At 38.1% G+C, this 23349-nt stretch overlaps 1 protein-coding gene across 3 annotated transcripts in view; it reads left to right on the top strand.

Moving 5' to 3' along the window:
- The window catches only part of CRIM1 (cysteine rich transmembrane BMP regulator 1), a 175866-nt gene that overhangs the window by 49174 nt on the left and 103343 nt on the right, over positions 1–23349 (top strand). For 2 of the 3 annotated variants that reach the window (XM_041404143.1, XM_041404142.1), the window contains one exon: positions 6220–6319. The exons of the other annotated variant lie outside the window; for it this stretch is intronic. In XM_041404143.1, the coding sequence (XP_041260077.1) occupies positions 6280–6319 (40 nt within the window). In that variant the 5' untranslated portion in view covers positions 6220–6279. The remainder of the gene's footprint in view (positions 1–6219; positions 6320–23349) is intronic. 3 annotated transcript variants of the gene reach the window in all.

Below are 23349 nucleotides of genomic sequence, written 5' to 3'. Positions count from 1 at the left end.
ATGATTTGGATGGTGGGGCAAATGTGTTGATGAAACAGAACTGGGTGGACTGGCTAGTACACCAGAGGGTCCTGCTGCCATCCATAAGGACCCTAACAGTTGGAGAAATGGGCTGGCAGGATCAACAAGGCGGAGTGCCAAGTCTTGCATCTAAAGAGCAAAAACCCCAGACAGCACCAGCATATGCTTGGGGCTGCCCAGCTGGAAAGCAGCTTGGCAGAAAAGGCTCTGGCTGTCTGGGTGAGCATGGGCTAGCTCTGAGCCCTTGCAGCTAAGAAGACTGATGGTATCTTGGGTCTGCATTAGAGTGTTGCCATCAGGTGAAGGGAGGAGACCCTTTCCCATTACTCAAGCCTGATGAGGCTATACCTGGAGGACTGTGTCCAGCTCTGGGCTTCCCAAGAGAGCTGTGGCCACAGCAGAGTGTCCATAAAAGAGGAGAAAGATGATTAGTGACCAGAGCATGTCTCTCATGATGAAAGCCTTGAGAAAGGTGTGACTGTTCTGCTTGTAGAAGAGGAGGCTCAGGTGTGGTCTCCACAATTATTACCTGAAGGGATGGCATACAGTGGGCAGAGCCAGGCTCTTTCCAGTGATGCCCAGTGACAGCACCAGAGGCAATGGTCACACACTGAGTCACAGGAGATTCCCTCTGAACATCAGGAAACACTTCTTTGTTTTGACAGTGACCAGGTGCTGGCAAAGGTTAAACCAAAGCCTTTATCCTTAGAGACACACAGAAGCCATCTAGATGTGATCCTGGACGGCTTGCTCAGGATGGCCCTGCTTGAGTAGATTTGGAGCTTATATATTTCTGTCTTCCTGATTTCAATAAAATAATACAACTGACTTTTTTTCTATGGAATTAAAAAAAAAGAATTTATTAAAAATAAAAAGACTGCTTGCAAGGGCTTTTATGCTCTCATCCACACAACTGTGAACTTCAGCAGAGGTCTTCAAGGAAATGATGAGTGATATCTCTATAGCTTGGCTGAAAAAAATGCAGTGTTTGCTGCAGGGAAAATTTTCTTGGGTAGGCATGTAAGATAGGAAGGAACTGGCTGTATCATACTGTTCTTTCCTTTGAACAAAGAGACTAATCATTGTTGTCAGTCTGACTTTTAAAATAAAGCCTTAAGGATTTTTCTTAACAATTGTAGAGCAGTAGAATAACGTCCAATTCAGAAATTGTTATAATTGTGAGCTAAATATTTGAATATATTGTTCTGTATTCTTACTATGCTTCCATCTTAGTATCTTCAAACTCCAAGGGTATGTATTATGTAAAAATATTAAAGCTGCATTCTGCAATATATTATTGCTTTAATAGTTGTGTTACAATGCCAAAATATTGCAAGAAAATGACCATTTCCAAAATAGCTTTCATGTATTTTTTGAAAGTTTATTGCAATCTTTTGCCCTAAGACCTTGGATGAGAAACATGTAATTATTATTCTTTATTGTGTGACTTGATTTTCATACTATTACCATTCAGATTTGGAAGAAATTTGACTCTTGATAGTGTGTCTCACCTCATATGCAACGTCCAGATTTTAATTTCATAGTTCAATTGAGACATTCTTTTCATGTTTCAAAACTGTAGAAGAAGTAACCATGAAGTCATGAGAAATCCAATCTTTAAAGCAAAATGTTTGAAAATATAGATGAACATTTTTCTCTGCATGTGCCTTTTGGGGGAGGAAAAAGTCCAACAAATGTTGATATCCAAAATTAATTTTTCCAAGAATATTTGTTACAAATAAATATGGAGAAACAGCAAGAGCTTTTTTATTGTTCTGGTTTTGGGGTTTTATATCTCTCTCCCTGCTGTTTTCACGAGCGTCCTACTTTGCCTTAGCAATCTTTTGGTGTTTTTCTGGTTCACCGAAAATGCTACGGAGTTTCACATTTTAAAAGGGTCAAAATTCTATCTTGCACAGTAGACTAAACCTTAGTTTTCTGTTATTATAGTGATTTTAATTCAAAAAGATGAAAGATACTGTAGTTTTTTTGACTGTTCTCTACTTCCCCTTTAAATGCTTAATCATTTAATTCATGGAGCTAATTTAAAGTTAAGAAAGTATTGTAAAACTAGAATATTTATTTTTTTTTCCAAAATGCTTTTCATGTCATGCTGACTTGTGCCAGTAAGAGAACTTCAGCAGGACAAAAATAATGTTTTATTGTGTGAGCAGTGCCTTAAGCACCTTGTTCTTGAACTTTGATCACTAAAGCTTCATTGAGGAAGGTGTGAAAATCATGTTGTACTCACTCACTTTTTTCATTTGCTGCTTGCAGTATAACCTTAAAGGATATTCTGAAATGATCGTTTGCCACTGTATTACAGTATTTGGAGGTTGACAAAACTTCACTTAGTGAGGGCACTTGAACTTGCTTCTATGCCTGAAGTAAAAGGCCTTCAAAAAGCAGCCCTGTAGAAAAGCCATAAAGAGTTTAAAGCTGTCCCTTTGACTAGTAGTTGCAGCAGTTTAAATTACCAGATGACTAATGGTGACCCTTCCATCACGGAGTTTCTCTTCTCTGCTGACTGAACAGCTCCTCTCGGCCCTCTGCCAGTTGTCTGTCCAGATCAGGCCTTTCTGACCCCTCCTGCAATGTCTCTTCTACACTGCAGCTCTTGCCTTCTCCCATACACTTCTGTACATGGCACAAGCAAAGTTCATAAATAAAAAATACAATTATATCTTTTCTCACTACTTCTAGATTACTTAAAACAGTCTCTTTCATAGCAGGCTATGCTGTCTAGCAGCATTGCAGCATCTCTTTTAGTTTTAGTATGGTTATTAGCATATACACATAAGTTTAGTGCACAGATTACTCATAATACTAAAAATATGAGCAACCAATTAAATTGTTCCTTTCTAGAGTGCTTTGTCCTTGCATCATAATCTATTTTACCATGTCTCTATTTGAAGAAAAGCCCAGAAAACCTGCACATACATAGTAGTACATCTCTTCTTTGAAAGAGTTGAAGATTTTACTGGGCTGTTTGGATTAGGATAGTTTCTGGTAGGTGCAATTGTGATACATTCTGCACATTTTTTAGTGTGTCTAAAGTATGGATATGTTGCATTGTGGTTAACAGGGAAAATGGGGAAGATGATCCAGGTCACCAAAGGTCTGAAATGCCTTTGCAGATATCCAGACTTGTCCATAGTGTTATGTGAGGATGGGGAAATTGGGTTCATAGGTCAGATACTTCAGCTGGTTGCCTCAAGCTGAGCATGTGTAGGTGACACAAAGCTCCTTGTGATTGTTAGAAAAGGTCATGCTGTGTTTTACATTTTTCTGCCTCTTTTTGCATCTTCCATGCACTAGGCAAAGAAAGATGCACGATATGTAATTAACAACTGAACATATGGTGACTGCCAACTATTCCAAAAGGCAGAAGAGTATTGAACTAAAAAAAAAAAAAAAAAAAAAAAACACAACCACAAAACTGACAACAAGCAAACAAAAAAAATCCTTCCAATCCCCCACCCACCCCATCCCTCCAAAAAACCAACCCAAACCCAACAAAGAAACCGCCTTTTCTACTTTTCTGTCTCTCAGTTTACTGGATAATTGCAATAATCAGATACTTTATTCTTCCTTATCCTTACCTTTTAAGAGTGTATTTTCCTGTATTTCAAACTCCATCCTTATTTGACTGGAATTGGCAACCATTTTAAAACCACTCAGGTAGAGGTGCTAGCAGATTGCATAAGCTTGAGAAATTCAAATAAAAAAGGATTAACTTGCTTTTAGCACTGACAAGAAATGCCAGTATTGCTTTTCTTCTCACATTTCCTTGAAGAAATCCAAGTTGACATTGCTGAAATGTGATATTTTTTCTCCTCAATAGAAAATACTGGTGCTGAAATACAATGAGTTCTGGGTTAAAGGGCTAAGTTTGCCAGTTAGAAGCAACCGAAATACAATTTCAATGGGAAATGATAAAAAAAGTGTTAGCTACAATTTCTAATGATGAAATGTAATCTAAACCAGAGACTTTTAATGCTACCTTATTTTGTTGTTTTGTGGGGTTTTTTTTTCCCCTCTGTATAGTCTTTCAACATAATGTGCTTTTTATTTTAAAAATTTGAGCAATATCTATGGCACTTGTGGTTTGGTTCCAACCAGACATGTGCATCTGAAATGTGTTTGAAATCAAGAGTTGAAGGGTAGTGTATTGAATGGGCTTGCAGACTTAATGACTGGGTGGCAAGCAATATAAACTGGCTATTTTAACACTTTTTTTTTTTAATGGAATAGGCCAATGCTGCTTTAGAAAAACCAAATTATATTAAAAATCTTTTATTTTGACATTTCCAAAAAGTGAACAGTTTCCATCTGCAAAAGATAGTATTTACTGTGGAGTATCCAGACACAAAGAAAAGGTTGAGAGTCCGTAATAGGCAAGTGTGTAAAGTACTGCATTGGTCTCTTGAGAACATGAAGCACATAAACATATTTACCACGGTTCCCAGTGTTATACTGGGACAAACCTCTGCAGGTGAAAGTGTAGGATTAATAAAGCAAGTAGGCAAAATAAGAGGAAACTAGAAAAAAACCAAGTAAATTGGGGGAAAAAAAATTCTTAACAGTGCTAAATTAAAATAAACTTGATAAATTGCAGTGAAGAAAGCCTAACTTTTGCTCAGAAGTAATAGATATATTTTTATATATATCTATAAAGTAAAATTACTCAGACTATTGCTCATGCTACTTCAGGATGAGAGACAGATGAACTTTCGGCTCCAGAAAGGTTGACATGAGCCTTTTGGAGTGAAGGCTGAATCCAGGGTGGTTGTTGCACTTGACAATCTGTTTCATATTCACCTTTGCAGGTGACAATATGAGCAGATCTCAAATGGAGTATACCCAGGCACTTGAGAAACACTCCAGCCAGAGTGCTGTGAGCCCAGCTGCTTGCAGATGTACCAGGGCTCCTGCCTGGCAGGGAAAATTTCCACTTCCAGAGGGCAGTTGTTTTTCTGGAATAGGTGAGACATTGTACAGTTACAAATGCCTTCATTTTGCTTCCTGTTTCTCTCGTATTTTACAATTGCCTGTTTGTTGGATATGAGAGATAATTAAGTAATTTAAAAGATTAATTGGTTTCATAACTGAATTTGCATTCCAGGGATTCTGGAATTGCAGGAAGCTATTCATGCAAAAAATGCCTTTGTGTTAGTTCTAAATAGCTCTATAAATGTGAGACCTCATTGGTTTTATGACTGTAGCCTTTAAACAAATAACTCATCTGTCTTCAACATGATTAATTATTTTAAACATTTAGGGTGAGATTGATTGTGAAAGGTGATTAAGATATTTTTATCTAATATTTTTTCAATACAGGGTTTGCAATTTAATTAAGATGCTGTTAGCCAGCTGTCTTTTACATGGAAGAAAATATTCTCCTTGTACACTTGTTTAATTAACACTAGTTATAGGTAATAGATCCATTGAAGTTGTACATTGTAGCACAGACAAGAAAGATTAGTAGTTGAGTTCATAATTTTTTGTGTTTGAACCAAATGTTATAAACAAGATCATAAGTTTCTTGTCGTAGAGCTTATATGGGCAATTTCATCAGTTTTTTATTAATATTGATAGATCTCAAGGCCCAGACTGGAATACTGTGCTGTAATGGGTGTCACTCTGTGGTACAGTGTAATCCTCTATAATTTTCTTCTAATGTAATAAGAATTTTGAAATTGGAGCAGGGAAATATTTATGTATACAAATACCACTTGCATTTTCCCTAAGTCCCAGCTTTTTTCAGATAGAGCATGTGTGCTTTTATTTTGGTTTGCCCTAGGTGACAATAAGTAATTACAAAAACATCATTGTTTTTCTGTAGATTGACATGTGTGTGGAAATGTTAGTACCTGGAATACTGATTTAATTTACTAGATGCAGGTTTCTCATAGTTTCTTCTAATTATCCTGTGTCTCTTATTCCTGAAGTAAGTTTGTATGTAAACTGAATTTCTCATATAGCTGTTTATAGTCAGGCTGTTTCCACGAATTTCTTTGGGATAAAATCTTCCATTTTATTAAAAACACACTAGACAACAGTTGCTAAGCTTGGGATGTGTGATTTGATTTCCTTTCAAGTTTCAAATATATTTCCATAGAATTTAGAATCCAGTGAGCTTTACCTATCTCATCTTCCTTAAATTCAGTTTCACATTCTGTTCCATTTTGTTCGTAGGTGCTCTCCCCACTTTCCTGGTTGCACAGTGGGACTTTTCCCACTGCTGCTGGTGCCCAGATGTCTCCTTGCGGGAGGAGCAGCCTCAGCCGTTCTGTGGGTGAGTAGAGGCCATTGGGATGGAGGCCTGGACAGTAGTGCCTCTCCTCCTACTTGCCCCTATTCTCTTCTTGCCAGGCAGCCTGTGAATTCCTCTCAAACTCTATCTGTTTGGCATGCAGCATTCACATTTCCCTTCAGTTTACAGGCATGGTGGAGGAGGTCTTTTGACAAAAGTTTTTATCTGGAGAAAAGCTCTTAATAGCCTCTCAGTCATGTGGCAGCTCCTGGTCAGTCTATTAACTGCAGTGAGAAAGAAACATCCATTCCCAGGAGACTGTCAGTGTCTGCCGTCAGAAATCTTAGTCACAAAGCTAAAAAACCACCAAGTGTTACAGGTCATGAGTTGAACGTATTCTGGTGCTTCCTCTGTTTCTTCTTCTTCATCGATCTGTCACTGATGAAATCTGGAGTCCTGCTTTGTTAGTAGGAATTGGTGGAGGTGTGCAGGACTGCTAGTTAGCAATGGGTGTGAGAAGAACCAACAAAACTTCCTATTTTTTTTAGTTTGGTTTGTTTTTTTGGTTTTTTTCTTTTTTTTTTTCTGTGGGGCTCCTGTAACCTGTATGTTTTTGGAGGTGCCTAGCTAAAAGAAAATCATAGGTTGAAAACAATATATTCAGTTCTGCTTCTTCTTAAAAACCAATTTCTTATCTTTTGTCTGAAGTAGTTCAACATGATACTTAATCACTGATCACGAAGTTTTTCATGTTGGTGGGAAGTGGTACTTTGAAATGGTGCTTGATTCAACAAGTTAGACAAGCTTTTTCAAACTATCAAGGTTTTGCTTTCCTTAAGTGGTGGGATTAAGTCACCTTCATGCTGAGCATTACTTTGTTAGCTAGTAGCTCCATTTAGAATTTGCATAATGTTGTCTTTAAAATAAACCAAGGTAGTTCAAAAGCTATATAGTAGCTGTTAGTACCAATGGAGCATCTGAAAGGTTCACATACTCAAGATCTACTGACAATAATCTGTTAAAGCATTTAGTAAATGGGTGCTTAAGTTTGTGGACCAGCACTAGATAATAATTTGTGATGACTTCAAAGCTACCTAAATGACATTCTAAAGAAGGCAGTGGTAAAAGGACAGTTGCCATTCCTTAGCATTTTCCATTACTTAAAATAAGCACCTCACATCTACAGAAACTGTGTAAGCAAGCAAAGTAGAAGAAGAGACTTCTGAAGTAAATGTACTTGGAGGTGGAGAAGGCTTTCATGGCATCTGCATAAGTATTTTTGTACTTTATATAAAGATTATTTCATCTTTTTTAAGACAAGATCACTAGAATCTATGTTCATGTGCCTAAATAAATAGTACTCAAATTTAGACACTGAACATTTAAGTTGACTACTATTTTATGTTTTTTAAGACAAGATCATTTATTAGAATCTCTGTTCATTTGCCTAATTAAATAGTACTCAAATTTAGACACTGAACATTTAAGTTGACTACTATTTTATAGAATTCCCTGTTATATACAAGGTTGTGGTCAGTTCAAGTAGACTCAGTGAATTCTTATTCAGTAAGAAATGTTAAATTCAGATTAAAAACTAATGTATTGTTTAGAAAATGTGATTAACTTTACTCATGTTTGGTTGGAGTTTTTCTCATTTCAAGTTGTAGTTGATATGAAAACTTTGAAGAAATGTTGTCTTCATTTTCTTGAAATTTTTTGTAGCTGATGTTTTGTTAATGCTGTCTTGATCTTGATTGTACATTACTTCTTGTTATTCTTTACTTTTTCTCTGTACTTTATTTTGATAGGAAAAATCCTTCCAGAAAAATAATATCAGTTAACATGTACTGTTTGAACTGTTGTCCTGTGCAGTGTTAAGTAGTGTATTGCTGCTGTTGTATTAATATTAGAAAATACAGGAGGTTCAAAAAAACCAATTACTGATAGCATCTAGGGTGATAAATCATAACATATACTATTTGGTGATGCTTGTGTCTTGTTCTTTTAATGAACAGACAGTTGTTGTACTGTTTGATGTGTTAAATGATGAGTGGTGGTGGTGTTATAGTAAGAGTGGCTAAGTGGTGACTTGCATTTTTGTGCTTGTTTTTTACATGTCTTGATCAAAAAAGTCACTTAATACTAGTTAGAGACTAAGCATTATCAGTACTCAAATTAGTATTATATCATCATTTTTATGAGTCTTTTTGGTTGATACTATTACTGATTCTGGCTACTTGAATTATATTTTAGGTGTAAGACTTGGGGAGGGGTGGGATATTCGTATTAAAGCTGACATGGTGAATGCACAAATACCACATCCACATACTGAATGTAGCTATTTGGTGTCTGTGAAAGGAATCGTCTCTGTGTTAAGTGTCTGATGTGAAGATTTTTAGAATTCCATTACACAATTATGTCCCTTTTCTCTGTGTGGAAAGATCTTTGCAGTATGAAGCTACATACTACACATTTGTCAGAAATGTATCCTGAAAACATTTTTTACTATTAAAATGAAGGCTGAAGGTGGTACAAAAATTGCCTTTGATGCATATATTTTCAACCTCACCATAAAAAACTGATCAGAGAGAGAAATGGCAGGTGTGTGCTTGTGTTTATCTGCAGTGTTTGACTTCTTAGCAAGCAACAGCAGTGATTTCTGTTGCAGAGAAGCTGATAGTGGGCAGGTGGCCAAAGCTGCTTTGGCTTGCTGAGACACCACTGAGGAGCAGGATGCTGAGTCCAGCTCGGGATTGTTTTGGGATAGAAGTGAGCAAGCAGCTGTGCCAGCTTTCCCTCTGCTCTGTGTGCAGCCATGGTGCCAGCTGCCTGCAGCAGCGGTGTGGGCAGTCAGATGCCTTCCCTGGCACTGCCTTCAGGTAGAGATCTGAGCCGTGGTGCTAATCCTCTTCTGTTTACTCTGCCTCGCACCAAGGGAAGATTTTCATGTTTACTGCATCACTGAATAAAAACCATTTACACAGTATGATATTCCTCCTCAACTTTATCACCTCGTCCACTCCTTTAAACTTCTCCCAAACTAGGCTTTTGCACATCTGATGGTAAATGTTTTTGGTAGTACACAACCTTTTTTTGATATTGATTTGACCTTGAGGCAGAATTGTGTCGGGCTCTTCAGCTGCCCAGCTAAACTGTCTGATATTCTAGTCAGCTCTGCATATTTTGTATCACTATCATCATTAAAAATTGCAGTAGAAGTTAATTTGAATGTTTCTTCTCCTATGTGTGCTTTTATGGACAAGCTGGATGAGTTCATTTCTTGTTTGATTCTGGCAGTAACATTTAATGCAGAAAGCATATTCTTGGAGTAGGCGTGCGAAATGCAGCTGAGGTTGCTTGTGGGGCGAAGGAGGCTGTGACCTGCTTGCAGGTTTGTTTTGATGTGTTCTCGATTCACGGCTTCCAGCATGTTTCTGAGCACCACACTCTGTGCCAGGCTGATCAAAACATTGGCTTTTTCTCCATTAGCTGCATCTTTTATTTCTTAGCTTCCTGGGGCTTCCGTGGTGCTGTTGGTCCCGTCAAGAGGCCGAACAAGGGAAGTTTGCACAAGGAATGCATGCGGTCAATGCCAATGATTCTCTCTATGCAGCTTTGCCTGGTTGAAGAATAGGATTATTCTCAGTCTTTGCTGTGTTCTGCAGTTGTGCTGTTCCTCGTGATCTATCAAACATTATTAACTCTTCCCAAATTTGTGGTACCCCTGAGTAACTCTTCTGTCTCCAGACAAAACCAGTGTTTCTTGTTAGTTTTCTTTTAGCCACTTCAGTGATGCTGCCCGAGGGAGGCATTCTTGGTGTTCTCTGTAGGTCCAGTGCAATAACAATCACCTTTTCTTTTGAATACAGTAGAGTTTTTTTAATTGATCTTGATATGTGTTTGTGTCTCATCTTCATTTCTGGAGATGCAGAGAAATTAGAATATGAAGAGATTTGAATACTCTAGAAATATATTTTTCAAAGAGACAGTAGCATGTTTTTTCTGAAGGTACAGGTCTGGTATCTCTTTCTTTTTCCCAGTGATCTTTATACTTCTGATTTACTGTTAACAATAATAGGACAAATTCCAATAATACATTTCCTAGCTGTTATCTGTAGCAGAAGATACTTGAATATACTATAGCAAATTTAATAATGATTTTAATGAGTGGATTTTCCATAATGTCATAATGTCCTGGGGGGTCTTTTTGTTCATATGTGTGTGTGTGTGTATGTGTACATATATATAAGCATAAACTAAACCTACAGACCCATCTGACTAAAATTTCATAATATGATGCAGCACTGTTACATAACCTTTCCAAAGTATCCCATTGCTTCCGTATCATTTCAAAGAACAACTGCATGTACTTCCAATGTTGTGCATAGTTCAGCGTGGTCAGAAATACCTGGGGTAAACCAGTATGCTGGTGAGAAAAATACACTGGTAATGGAATAAAGGTGCTGTCTGTTTTACAGATAAACCCCAAAGTTTAACGGTCTTAAATTACTAATATAGCAATTGCTTTATTGTTGTTGTTATTGTGATCAGTGATGTTTAGCTTCATTTATTGAAGAGTAATATTAAGGTAGGCTTCTTTATATGTAGTGAAGCTGCTACATGGTGATGCTGAAGGGATTATATATCCAGGATTAAATACATTTATGTTATAAGCCATGGGCATTTCCAGTTCTCTGAACCTCTGTTTGTATAAACAGATTGACAATTTTATTGACTAACATCTGTCTCCACACAAGGCTTAATAATTTATTTGCTTTTTTTCATCCTTGTAGTATGGAGTAGAATATTAAACATTGTTTGTATGCAACATTTGTTTACAATTTGAATTAGTAAAAATTTTTTCCAGGTGAGTGTTTGTGTATTGCATTTACATTTGTACATATATTACTTTTGCTGTTTATATATGAAGAGCTGTTATTTGCCATGCATATGAATATTAAATAATTTTGAATCTTTGATTTTCGTCATTAATCAGAAAATTATTGGCAAAAACATTTAAAGTGTAAGATTACTTCACAACACAGGAAAAATAATTCTAGGACAAAAAGAAACTCTGAAAAAAATATTTAATCTGAATAACTGCAAATGTAGCACTATTTTCTTTTGTGCTATTTTGATTTGCTATTCCTAAACAGTGGGAAAAAATAAAGACTATGCTGTTCGAAATTTTTGTTACAAAAATTTCAATTTCACTTGTTATTAAGATGATGACTTCTGGTATGAGCTTGGAAACTCAGTTCAAATTAGGCTGATTTGATTGTTCCCATATCCATAGAAACTCTAGCACTGTGTCTGTGGGATGTTTATAGCCTCTGTTGCTGGATGCAACAAAGAAATAGCATACACATGGTGTAACATCCAGCCAGTTATTTCAGGTCTGTGTACTCTTTCTGCTGTTTGGTTGTTTAGTATTAGTATAAGAAGGTATTTCCATACTTTTTTTCTTCTCTAATAAAAACCTAGTTTTTACCATCTGACATTAGGGAACAGCCCTTCTTAGTTATCATTCTTATCTATTGCATTTTTAGTTTTTCAAAGAAATTGCTGTGCTTTATACTTCATTGGATTGGGGATTTTGCTTTTGCATTCACACATGTGCGTAGTTGCTTCCATTATATCATGCCTGGTACAGTAACTAAACCCATAATGTAATGGGGAGGGTGCATTTAGTCTTAAAGTAGTCTCTTTACTTTTCAGAGCTACAGATTAATTTTCTTGAAATCTGATGCAATTATGTCAAAAACTTCCTTTTTAATTTATGCTTCTAAGGATCTCATTTATGAACACTGGTTCTCTATGTATTCTCTTCTTACTACATTCTTTCTTGTATTAGCAATAATGAGTCTTTTACTCTGGCAGATTTGGGCTGGAACCAACAAGAAACTACTTAAAAAAAAAAAAAAAAGGTAAAAAGTAGTCCCAGCAGACAGCAAATGACAAAATTCTTGGTGTTTGTTGCCAGCTAGGAGTGTAAATTTACAATGTTTTACTTGTTAGGGTGTGACTGCATGTGTTTACTCCTCTGCCATATGATCTCTAGGGACTAGCTCATGATGTAATGTCCTTACAATTAACTTACTTCTACTTTTTAAGAGCACAGTGTTTATTCCATGGCTAATGGAGTACCTCAGGTGCGGTACGTAACCTTAACAACCTAGTTTTGTTGGTAATAGTTATGGCTTTTTTCTGTCAACAAAAAGTTCATCAGGATTTAATTTCACATCATTTTGTGCTGTTCTGTGAGAATGTATGAAAACTGAGTTGACTTTAACTGTTATATTGCTGATGTTCTGAGAGTAAATGTACACTTGCGGGCTTGCCTGGTTTTTCTTGAAGTTTGTTGCTGAACCACTCTTGCAATTATAAAGTGCTTCCTAAAAGTGTAACATTTTAACACACTTGTCTCAGAAAGCATGGTCCATATGTGTCAGCACAATGGATAATTTTGCTAGCATAATGCCAACGAAGTCAACGGAACCAACAGCAGCTGAAGTTGCCTGAATTTTGGTAGGTTAGGCCATTAGGGCACTGTTGTGGTTATTTTTGGTACAGCTCTGCTGTGTGTAACAAACATGCAGGTACACTGGGTGTTTAGTTCTCTGCATATTGGTGACTAGATCAGGACCCTGTTTGTGAAACATGCACCTGCATGTTCCAGGTGCAAATTTAGCGTTACTAGCCTCTCAGTTATATTATTGTTTCCAAAAGATATTTCAACAATTATTGGCTTCTATCTGTTCTATATCAAATCTTCTTTCAAGCTAAGGATGAGTTCTAGTTTTTGTGCTTCGGCATGTATACCTTTAAACATAGGTAAATGTACCACTTAAAAGTCTTAAGAGGGTGGATGAGGTGTGTTTCCTTCTACTGTTTTGTTTCTTTTTGTTCATGGTATGGTGTGGGACAAAAAGGCTGTCAAACCTGCCATGGTGTGATCATTGCTGTACTCTTCTCCTGCGTTCCTCGTGGCATTTCCTATGTGAGAGAGGTAGGGAGGGAGCAAATTACAACTAGTGTTGAGATAATTTAGTGATTTAAACTGCTAAATTTTTGTTGCTGAACTTTAAACATGTAAATTGAACTGCTTTCTGCTACATCTGCTTCCAGACAATTTAAAACCAAAGTAAATACAACAAAGTGCAGTCCCAGAGCAAATAATCTGTTTAGGTTGTATTATTTTCTTTAAGGGTTTTGTATTAAGCACATTTTAATGTTCATTATTAAAAAAATCAAAAAAAAAAAACCACTGAAGAACTCTGTACCTCAGATTTAACTTTGACATTGATGATTTTTGTACTTGGAGATAACTAGTAGGGAATCTTTATTCATTATATGCTTTCTTTTACCAGCTGTCTCTTTAGTTTCTGATATGACATTATCTGTCAAAATAGACATTGTTTATAGTTGGCCAGAATATAAACCATTCAAAAAATGTTTGCAAAAGTTCAGTAGACATTTAAGAAAACTTTTTCATCAGTGGGCTTTTGGGCATGAGAAGACAAGGGAAGATTTCATGCGGTCTTATAACTCCGTGTTGTCAGGTGTAAGGACTGAAAGCAAGGACAGACTTTTGGGCTCTTTCTTCTTCCCTCAAACTTGGACAGTGCATTGGAAGGAGATTGTTTGAATTAAATGGATGGGATCTGAAGAAGGGGAGGGAGAAGTATGGAGAAGGGAGAGGGCTAGGCAATTAAACATGAGCTGAATGAATGATGAGGGAGACAGGGTGGCATTTAGAAAGGAAAAACTAGAACAGTTGGGGGTGTGATAAGGGCTGATGTTTGAAGAGGAGGCGCGGAAGGAAGATATGCAAAGGTTTGTGGTTTTGTACTTTCACTCTTTGCAATACAAGCTTGGAATAGCTGACAGATTTAATGTATTTACCATTTACTTACCAAGTTAGTTAGGTTTTGAGTCATTATAATGTTGGTCCAGATAGAAATTCATTACTTCCCCTGCCTTACAAGTATTATCATTAGAAAATATTTGCAAACATTGTAAATCTGTGGCAAATCTAATAAATATCCTTCTTATTCATGAATTAATACAACTCCAAATTATGCATATTTGTATTCTATTCTAAAAATAAATGCCACTTCCTGAAAGAAGTGTTGTCTCACAAATCATTGAATTCGTGTGGTACATGTGGAGTTACATTCAAAAGGATCTGTAAATGCATCTTGCATTTTATATGTTTTTAATAGTCTTCCAGATGCTGTCATAGAGTAAAATGTTTCTGCATTTAATTATTTACTAGGCAACAGTAGTGGGGCTTGGAAATGCATAAACTAATGTGGATAGAGTTAGTCTGGAAGCTGAGTTGTTAGGGAAAACATTCTGCTGAAAGAAAAGATGGTATTTAACTAAATTCTAATTCTCTTTGACTATGTCAGAATAATCAGAAAGGGTTAATCTCTTAAAGAAGTGTACTTAAGGGTGGGTAAAGCTGTGTGCATTCTTGTGTGCAAGAGAGGATACTATCTTGCAAGTTGACTTCTGATGGTGCCTTGTGCTAGTTTAGAATGGGAAAGAATTGCTTTTCTGCATAGGAGCTTGTATGGGACTATGTTTTGGATTTGTGATGAAATAGTTTTGATAACATACTGGTGTTTTAGGAATTGCTAAACAGCCGTTTGGAGATGGGATCTTTTCTGCTTCTCACGCTGCCTCAGCAGCCTGTTGTCTGGGGGTGCACAAGGAGATGGGAGGGGACACAGCTGGGGCAGCTGACCCCATCTGCCCAAAGAAATATACTAGACCACACTCAGCAACAAAGCATGGGGAGGAGGGGAGAGGTTTGCCAGCACTGCCTCTTCTCTGGGACTGGCTGGAGTTCAATAGGTTGACTGTTGATGAGCAGTTGTGGGATTTTTGCATCATTTCTGGTGGTTTGGTTTTGTTTTCCTTTGAGGAGTTTTTGTTTTTCTTTTTATACTATGCCTTTTTCTTATTGAGCTGTCTTTATCTCAACCCATGTTTTTTTGCACTTTTGCCCTTCCAATTCTCTCCCCATCCCGGTGCTGGGTAGGCAGTGAGCCAGCAGCTGTGTGGTACTTGAACTGCCTACTAGGATTAAACCATGACATAAACCTTCACAAATGAACTGAAGTTATCAAAATGAAGTCTGGAAAAGTTTGGCTGATTGTCTGCTGAATGTTTTGAGTTAATATGAAGTAGTAATCTAGATGCTTGCATGCTTTCAAGATCTTCCAGTGGCATGTTGTGGAGATTCCTCTATAGGTGCTTTAAGGGTTTGCTTGCTTATTTGGAGACTTCACCATATTTACGTTAGGTTTGACATTTTGCTTCTCTGTTTCACTTAGGCTTCTTATTCTGGAATCTAAAGTGTTACAGAAACTATTTGTTTGATACTGCTCATGAAGTTGAATCACTGTAGTGAGCCTGCTACAGTTGAAATTTTTCTACTCCACACATACATATTGAAAGATGATGTTTGGGTGTTGTTTAATATGCATATTGTTTGGTTTTTAATGGACAAGATTCTAGTGTCCTGTCACTATGTCCTCAGGATGTTTTCTTTTAAAGTCCAAACAGTATTTATTTTCTGTTTAAAAATAAAACAAAAAGAAGATTTTAACTTTAAAGGAGAGAAAAAAGGTTCCAATATTCTTGTTCCTCAGTGGTGCAGTCACCATTTAGTCTTGTTTAATCTATTTATTAAAATATAAATATATTAATTAATACACTGGTTATGTTGTTTTAAATATTCTAATAATGTTTAAATATATCATATATAAAGAAAATTAGTACTTTAAATCTCTGAAAGATACAGAGGTATTAAAAATTTACCAAAATAATTTGCATTTTGCACCGCTGTAAAATAGATCATTATTTTTACCTAACTGTAACACGATAGTGTTATTGAAGCACAGAAGTTATGTAGCTATAGCATCTGAGCCTTGTTAGCATAACAAATGTCACCCACTTACTGTTGGCCACTGTACAACTTTATTTTCAGATGATTACTACAGTGCTATGTTTTGTAATAATAGCTGCATCCACAATTGGAGCATCTGTATGACTGGTATTACAGGGCAAACACAGAGCTGTGGCTGTGGGCACGAATGCAAGTGTATTTGTTTTATTCCAGTGTTGTCACAACCAAGTCTTTTCTGGAGGCAAAGGCTTTGTAGTGAAAATGAAAATTATTTATTTTTGAAAATCTCACACTCTTAATGTTGAGTTCTTAGCAGAAGAGAAAATGTTACTGCAGGCTAATCATTTATGTCATTAAACAGAGTGTAGGTGTAAATAATATGTATCTGTCTGGTTATTCTGTGTGGTCATTCTGATTTACCACAACATGTGTGGTAAACCTCAAATGTAATCAGAAGTTGGTGATAGCTGAACTGTGGTTGCCAGTGAAGGTGAGTGTGTTTAGATGGAAGAATGTAGCCTGTTGTATGGAAGTTTGGTATGTTGGGACTGGCCTCCTACTTGACCTGTGTAAACATGGCTGTGGTCTTTTCAGACCCTTTGGACAGGAGTGGGCGTCTGAAGAGGGGCTGCAGTGGGTGAAGATGCAGGACATGGTAACTCCTAGACCATGCCACCCTCCAGGGTGTCAGGCTTTTTGCTTGGAAACAAATGAGCTTCTAGGATAGCTTACATTTATATTAAATATTTAGGGACAAATTAGTCTTGGAGTTGAGGGGAAGAGTACTATTGTTTCTCCCCAGCTGTTACTCAGTCCAGCACCACACCCTGCACACCATCCTCAAGTACTAGAAATAGCAATGCTGAGATGAGAGGGAAGGTTGTCATATCTTGCTCTAATGCTTCTGGCACTGTCCCCTTATGCCAAATGAAGTCAGTAAATTATTGAAGAGCATATGTTAACTCCAGGAGGAAGCTTATTGGCTTAGACAATAAGAGCCACGTTAATGTCTATATGGCTCTCTCAACTAATTAATTAAGCTAAGTTCAGAGTTAATATTTAGATCAAGGGCAGAAAAGAGTATCTGATCTGACTCGGTGGAGATTATATTGCATACCAAAACTGTGAAGGGTGGATGACAAATTACTAGGCAGGATTGTTTCCTTCATAGCCCAAACAAGCTGAAGTTCCTAATAAAAATAAGTACTTCTCTACAAACAGAGCAGTAAATATAGTGGAGTACTCTGAAAATTTCCTCCTCTTTATTCAGGATTTGTCTACTACAGGTAAAGTTGAATTCAGGTCACAGTTTCAGAGACGAGGAGTGTGTAAACTCCCCACTGCAGTAGCAATTTGTGGACAATATTAATTTCTATTTTTTGCACTGCATAAGCCTGTGCTACTCCTGAATGTTTGAACAGCTTCAGGAGACATAACTGAGATAGATGTAGGATAAAAATTGAATTCAAGGTTAAAAATACATGTCTTTGAACTTTGACCACATTTGTTGGCCATAAACTTCTAGCTTCGAAGTGAAATAATTAAAGATTTTGAAGTTTCTGTTTGGCTGTTGCCAATGATGGGATGGAAAACCTACCCTAAAACGCTTCACTATGCTAAATAGTATACTGTTATAGTATTCTAAAATGCCCCACTGGGGCGATATGTTACCAGTTGCAGAGGTTGTTTTGCCCTCGTGAGAAGCTGATTGGGGCAGAAGCGTGCCTGTGGCGGGCAGGAGCGACCGTGCGGGGCGGATGGCGAGCCGGCAGTGTGCCCTGGCAGTGCAGGGTGGATGGCGAGCTGGCAGTGTGCCCTGGCAGTGCAGGGTGGATGGCGAGCTGGCAGTGTGCCCTGGCAGTGCAGGGTGGATGGGGAGCCGGCAGTGTGCCCTGAGGGGCGGATGGAGAGCCAGCAGTGTGCCCTGAGGGGTGGATGGAGAGCCAGCAGTGTGCCCTGAGGGGCGGATGGCGAGCCAGCAGTGTGCCCTGGCAGTGCGGGGTGGATGGCGAGTCGGCAGTGTGCCCTGGCAGTGCGGGGTGGATGGCGAGCCGGCAGCGTGCCCTGGAGGTTTGGGGTGGATGGCGAGCCGGCAGTGTGCCCTGGCAGTGCGGGGTGGATGGCGAGCCGGCAGCGTGCCCTGGAGGTTTGGGGTGGATGGCGAGCCGGCCCTGAGGGGCGGATGGCGAGCCAGCAGTGTGCCCTGGCAGCGCGGGGTGGATGGCGAGCCGGCAGTGTGCCCTGGCAGTGCGGGGTGGATGGCGAGCCGGCAGCGTGCCCTGGAGGTTTGGGGTGGATGGCGAGCCGGCAGTGTGCCCTGGAGGTTTGGGGTGGATGGCGAGCCGGCAGTGTGCCCTGGAGGTTTGGGGTGGATGGCGAGCCGGCAGTGTGCCCTGGAGGTTTGGGGTGGATGGCGAGCCGGCAGTGTGCCCTGGTGGCGGCGGTGGCCAACTGCAGGCCCGGCTGCGGGAGCAGAGCTTCCAGCCCGCACACCTTTCCCCGCCGCACTGCTGCACAACCTCCGCATCCCTCTTGCCGCAGCCGTGCCTCGGCAGGAGCTGGGAACACCGTCTACAGCCAGGAGATGTTTTGTTCTGTCTAAAGAAAAGGAAGAGGAAGAAGGGTCTTCGATGCTGTCTGCAGCGGCCTCGTATTTGGCCACAGAGAAGACGTAGGTGGGTGCTGCACCAAGGCGCACAGTGGAAGGATGAGAAGCATCAGATGTCAATTGCAACAAAAACATGCCGAACACATGGTGGGAACTTCTCAAACTGTGATCCACCACAAGAGAAAGTGGAATTGCCATTCCCAGGGTTGTCTGAACTCACCTGGATCTGAGCAGTTGACTAGCATAAGCTTTGCTCAGAATATGGGGGGGACCAGGTGTCCTTACAATGTCCAGCTGGGCTGGAATTACTCTGCAATTGGCAGACTTGAAAATGATAGATCCTCACCAAAAGTGGTAGAAGGTCTCAGACTTGCCTTGAAAGTTCTGAAAGCACTTGCCATGGGGAAAATGCTCAGGAAATTGACTTAGTGGCACCATTCTTGAGAGCAGTTCTGGACTACTGATTACCTGAAAGGGTTTGTTTTTCTCTTTCTCTATATGATGTCAGTTGGAACAGATAATTTCCATGAGACATGAATATATCACAAGGTGATAACTATGAGGCATTAATATATTACATAACCTGATTGGTTTAGCTACTGTCTATATCTCCTACATCTTTGTTCCTAGGATGAATTTGAGATAGCTTGCGAATTTACTCCATGGAGCTCGCCCTGCTGGGACAGTGGTTGGCTGCTCTTCTACCTTTTCTTAGAAGCAGCTCTTTCCAAAAATATGTTTGGGAGTGATTAACTAGAATGTGCTTTCTTCCATTCTTGTTCTAATCAAAATAGCATGATTCTAGCAATTCTCTAATTGCTTGTGGGTCTGCAGCTTAGGGTGCAATGGTTAATTTAAAGAAGAGAAATGGATACATCATGCTTTGGCTTAGACTGAATTTTGCCAAGAACTGAGTGAACTGAAGTTTCTTTGCAAAACATCAATTCGCAACTACTTGCCAGTGACAGAATACTGAATATGCATCTGTGTGACCTTCTTTTCAACTGCATCTAGTCAAGGATGACTACTTCAATGCAATTTTTCTATGGAAGACAAACTTTTCTTTTTTTTTTTTTTTTAAATACTCATAATTTTTAGCAGCTGTAAAGCATTTTCAGATACATACTAAAAAAGTTGGGATTTTGTTTGGTTTGAGTGCAGTAGATTTTTTTTGTAGCACCTTAGAATCTTGACTGAAAAAAAGATTGTGTGTTACACAACATGTGATATCACATCTAGAACAAGTTCCCTTGCACTTGTGAGGAAACTGTCTTGCTAAAAAGGATGGTAAACTGGGGAGTGAAACAATCAAAATAGCTTGTGTGAATTTACTGAAACCAGGAGTAGAAACTCAATCCAGTTAAATGTGGTCCTGAAATTTGGTCCTAAGTCTTCTGAACTTTCTATCCATTGGAGTATCCTTTCTATACATGTTACGTGTCTCTTGGATTCAATACTTTGTTGTTATATAAGTGTCTCTATTCCTTTGGTCATGTTTTTATTGATTTTTCTTCTTCTCTCTTTATGATGCATTTTTTAAAATTTGGTTTTGGATGATTTTTTTCTTTTTGTTGGTTTGGAAATTTTTTTCCTGTTTTTTTGGGGGTTTTTTGGGTTTTTTTTTTTGGTTTTTTTTTTTTTTTTTTTTTTTTTTTGTTTTTGGTTTTTTGTTTTTTTTTTTGGGTTGTAGGGAATGGCTTGTGGGGTTTTGGTGTCTGGGGTTTGTTTGTTTTTAAATCTGTGCTCTTAGTTACCACGCTGTAATGCACAGAACAAGAGACTGTATGAATCCACACGACTACTTTTAAGTCCTTTCTAAGTCAAGCAGCTAAGCCAATTTGTGCTAACTGAATATTTGTTTTCAAATCTTGCCGCATAAATAATTCATTTCATAAGACAGTCTTTCTATGTTTCTTAAATGGTGCATTTACAGATTATTTAAGCTTGTACTGTCCACTCTTATGTGATCTAACTGTTGCTTCTTTTTGTGGCATAATAGAAATTGTAGCTGAACTTGACATTTACTGAGCTTAATTTTCATTTTTAAAATTTTTTTCTGAAATAGTCAGTGCTTAAATGTATTTTAAAATATCTTAAACCTACAGCATAATTCAAGAAAATTTCGTGAAATGGGGGAAGCTTATTAAAGGTGATAATTAAAACCTTGCTTTATAAGACATTTGTAGTGTGAGGTTACGTGCAAGAGAGTTATTCAACTTAGCTTTGTTACCTTTTAAGCATTCACAGATCGTAGTGCATGGGGAGGGTGTGCATGTAGTAAGAAATTGGCAATAAAATTTCTAACTTTCTTTTATTGTACTTCAATTATTCTTTTTATGCTGATGAGATTCTGAAGGCATGTTTCACAAGGTATGCAGGTGACAGAATTGACATTTTTGCATCCTGTTTTGCTATTATTGATGTATCAGTAGTACTTAATCTTGTCTTTCCTGCTTGGTTATATCACAGAGACTTTGGATAAATGTTAGTAAAATCATGATCCAGATTTCCATGAGAGCAAGTACTTAGTCTGTGTTGAGAAAGTTCATTCATTGAGATGAAAGATTAGAGCAGGATTGTTTGATTGGCAGCAGTAACACCCAGGGGCATGTTTTACACCATATTCTTCTTGTTGAAAAAAAGTCAATTTTCAGTTGATGAAAAGTCTCTTTTAAAACTCACCTCATTAATATTGCTTTTGTTAGCCATTAGCACCTACAACTGCTTTAACTAAAGTTCTGATTTTTTTTTTTTTCATTTTTTCTCATTTACTTCTGTTGCTGCTTCTTTACTTGTGGGGACTTGTGTTGTTCGCTGACAAGTACATGTGAGATACTTCATCATGTAATACTAGATTTTATTCTCTCTGCTGTCTTTTTCTAGCCAAGTAGAGGAAAACAGTGAAATCTCTGCTTTGAGATGTGTAAGCATCAGTGGTTGTGGTATTTGATAAGGCTTTTTGGTAGTTTTTGCTTTCTGCTGTTATCTTGTTGAAAGTCAACAGGCTTTCCTGGTTAGCACTGCTCAGGCTTTGCTCACTTCTGCAATGCTTAGCCTATGTGAAGGAATAAATTCTCAGCCTTGGGATTTCTTGAATGCATTGTGTGAGTTTATAGGATCAGTGCAGTATCATGGTTGTAAGGATCATTGCATCTTTTGAGGAAAAAAAATTCTTAGTGTTTACTAGAAACCTCAACTCCTTTCTTCTAGTCTGTTTCAAGCCCACTGAACTTTCATTTCACAATAGCTCTCAACTAAAATTCTGGTCTTGCTGCTCACATTGCTTACTAGGGTGTGTTTGTGAGGTAGAATCCACTGTCATTGTAGCATGAGAGTATACAGAGCCAGTCCTTCCCTTGGGGCACTCAGTAGATGTTGTTTAAAATTCCATTTGCTGTCTTCGCACTCCTAGAGTTTTTCCAGGCTTGACAAGGAGTCTGTCCTCACCACATAATTCAACATTGGTGTCTCTTGTTTTAAAGATGCTAATAACTTTTGTGGATAATGTGCCATCTTCATACTTGACCAATTTATTAATAAGCCAGTATATTAATGCCTTGTTTCGGGTCATGGAACCACATACTCTGTAACGTGTGCTGCGAACCTTTATACATAGAATTAATGTACACCGATGTCTCCTGTGCCGTGCACTGGACTGAGTTTGGTCTAAAAATGGAATGGCTTTGGAGGTGACTGAATCCCAAACTTGTGCAAGAGGTGCCATCATGCTGGAAATAATACTAATTTGCTTCACTTGGGAAGTGCAGCTGGATCTGTAGTTTCCTGGCAGTAGCTTCTTTCGTGTTACATAATGTTCCACAATGGTATGTAACTTGCATTTTAGTGCTTATAAATTTAATCTGCATTCAGGGTTTAGCCAAACTGCCCCAAGAGATTATACTAATCTAAAGCTTCTACATCTGAATTTGCTAGTTTGTTCTTTTCTCAGTTGTGTCATGGAAGTTGCTGTCCAATATGCCACAAATATGCTTTTCCTTAGTGTTTAAGAGAAGGTAATATTTTGTATTAAGGTAGATTTTTACAAAAAAACAAGTGCATTGCTGTGTATTGTACTGATGGAGATGTGTAATAGGAAAGACAGGTTGGAAAAGATGTTAATTAAGTTGCATTTGAGGTTTGCTTTAAAGAGGACATAAACAATAAGTCGATAACTGAAGAGGAAAGGTCATTGAAGAAGAGAGAGTAAGAAAAGTGGAGGGCAAAGAATCAGAAAAAATGTCTGAGCCAGGATGATTTGTGATACTTTTTGGTAGTTATAATTTAAAAAAAAACCAAAACAATACACTTGGGAAAAAGCGGATTATCATGCTTGCAAACCTCAAGATCATTCTCCTTTAAGCTACTCTTGGAAACAAACTTTCCAGGTGGTTAATACACAACTGTATGCTTCAAATGAGATCAGAAACTGAATCTAATTAAAGAACATTGCAGCCAACAACACTCTGAAACTGAGAGATTATTTTTATATATTTGGCATAGGATTGTTGGTCTTTTTCCAGACTTGCTGTCTTTTGTTTGTAGTAC

Source organism: Onychostruthus taczanowskii, unplaced genomic scaffold (assembly GCF_017590055.1).
Source record: "Onychostruthus taczanowskii isolate IOZ18803 unplaced genomic scaffold, ASM1759005v1 scaffold21, whole genome shotgun sequence".
Lineage (NCBI taxonomy): Eukaryota > Metazoa > Chordata > Aves > Passeriformes > Passeridae > Onychostruthus > Onychostruthus taczanowskii.
This window is presented reverse-complemented; position numbering and strand designations above follow the sequence as displayed.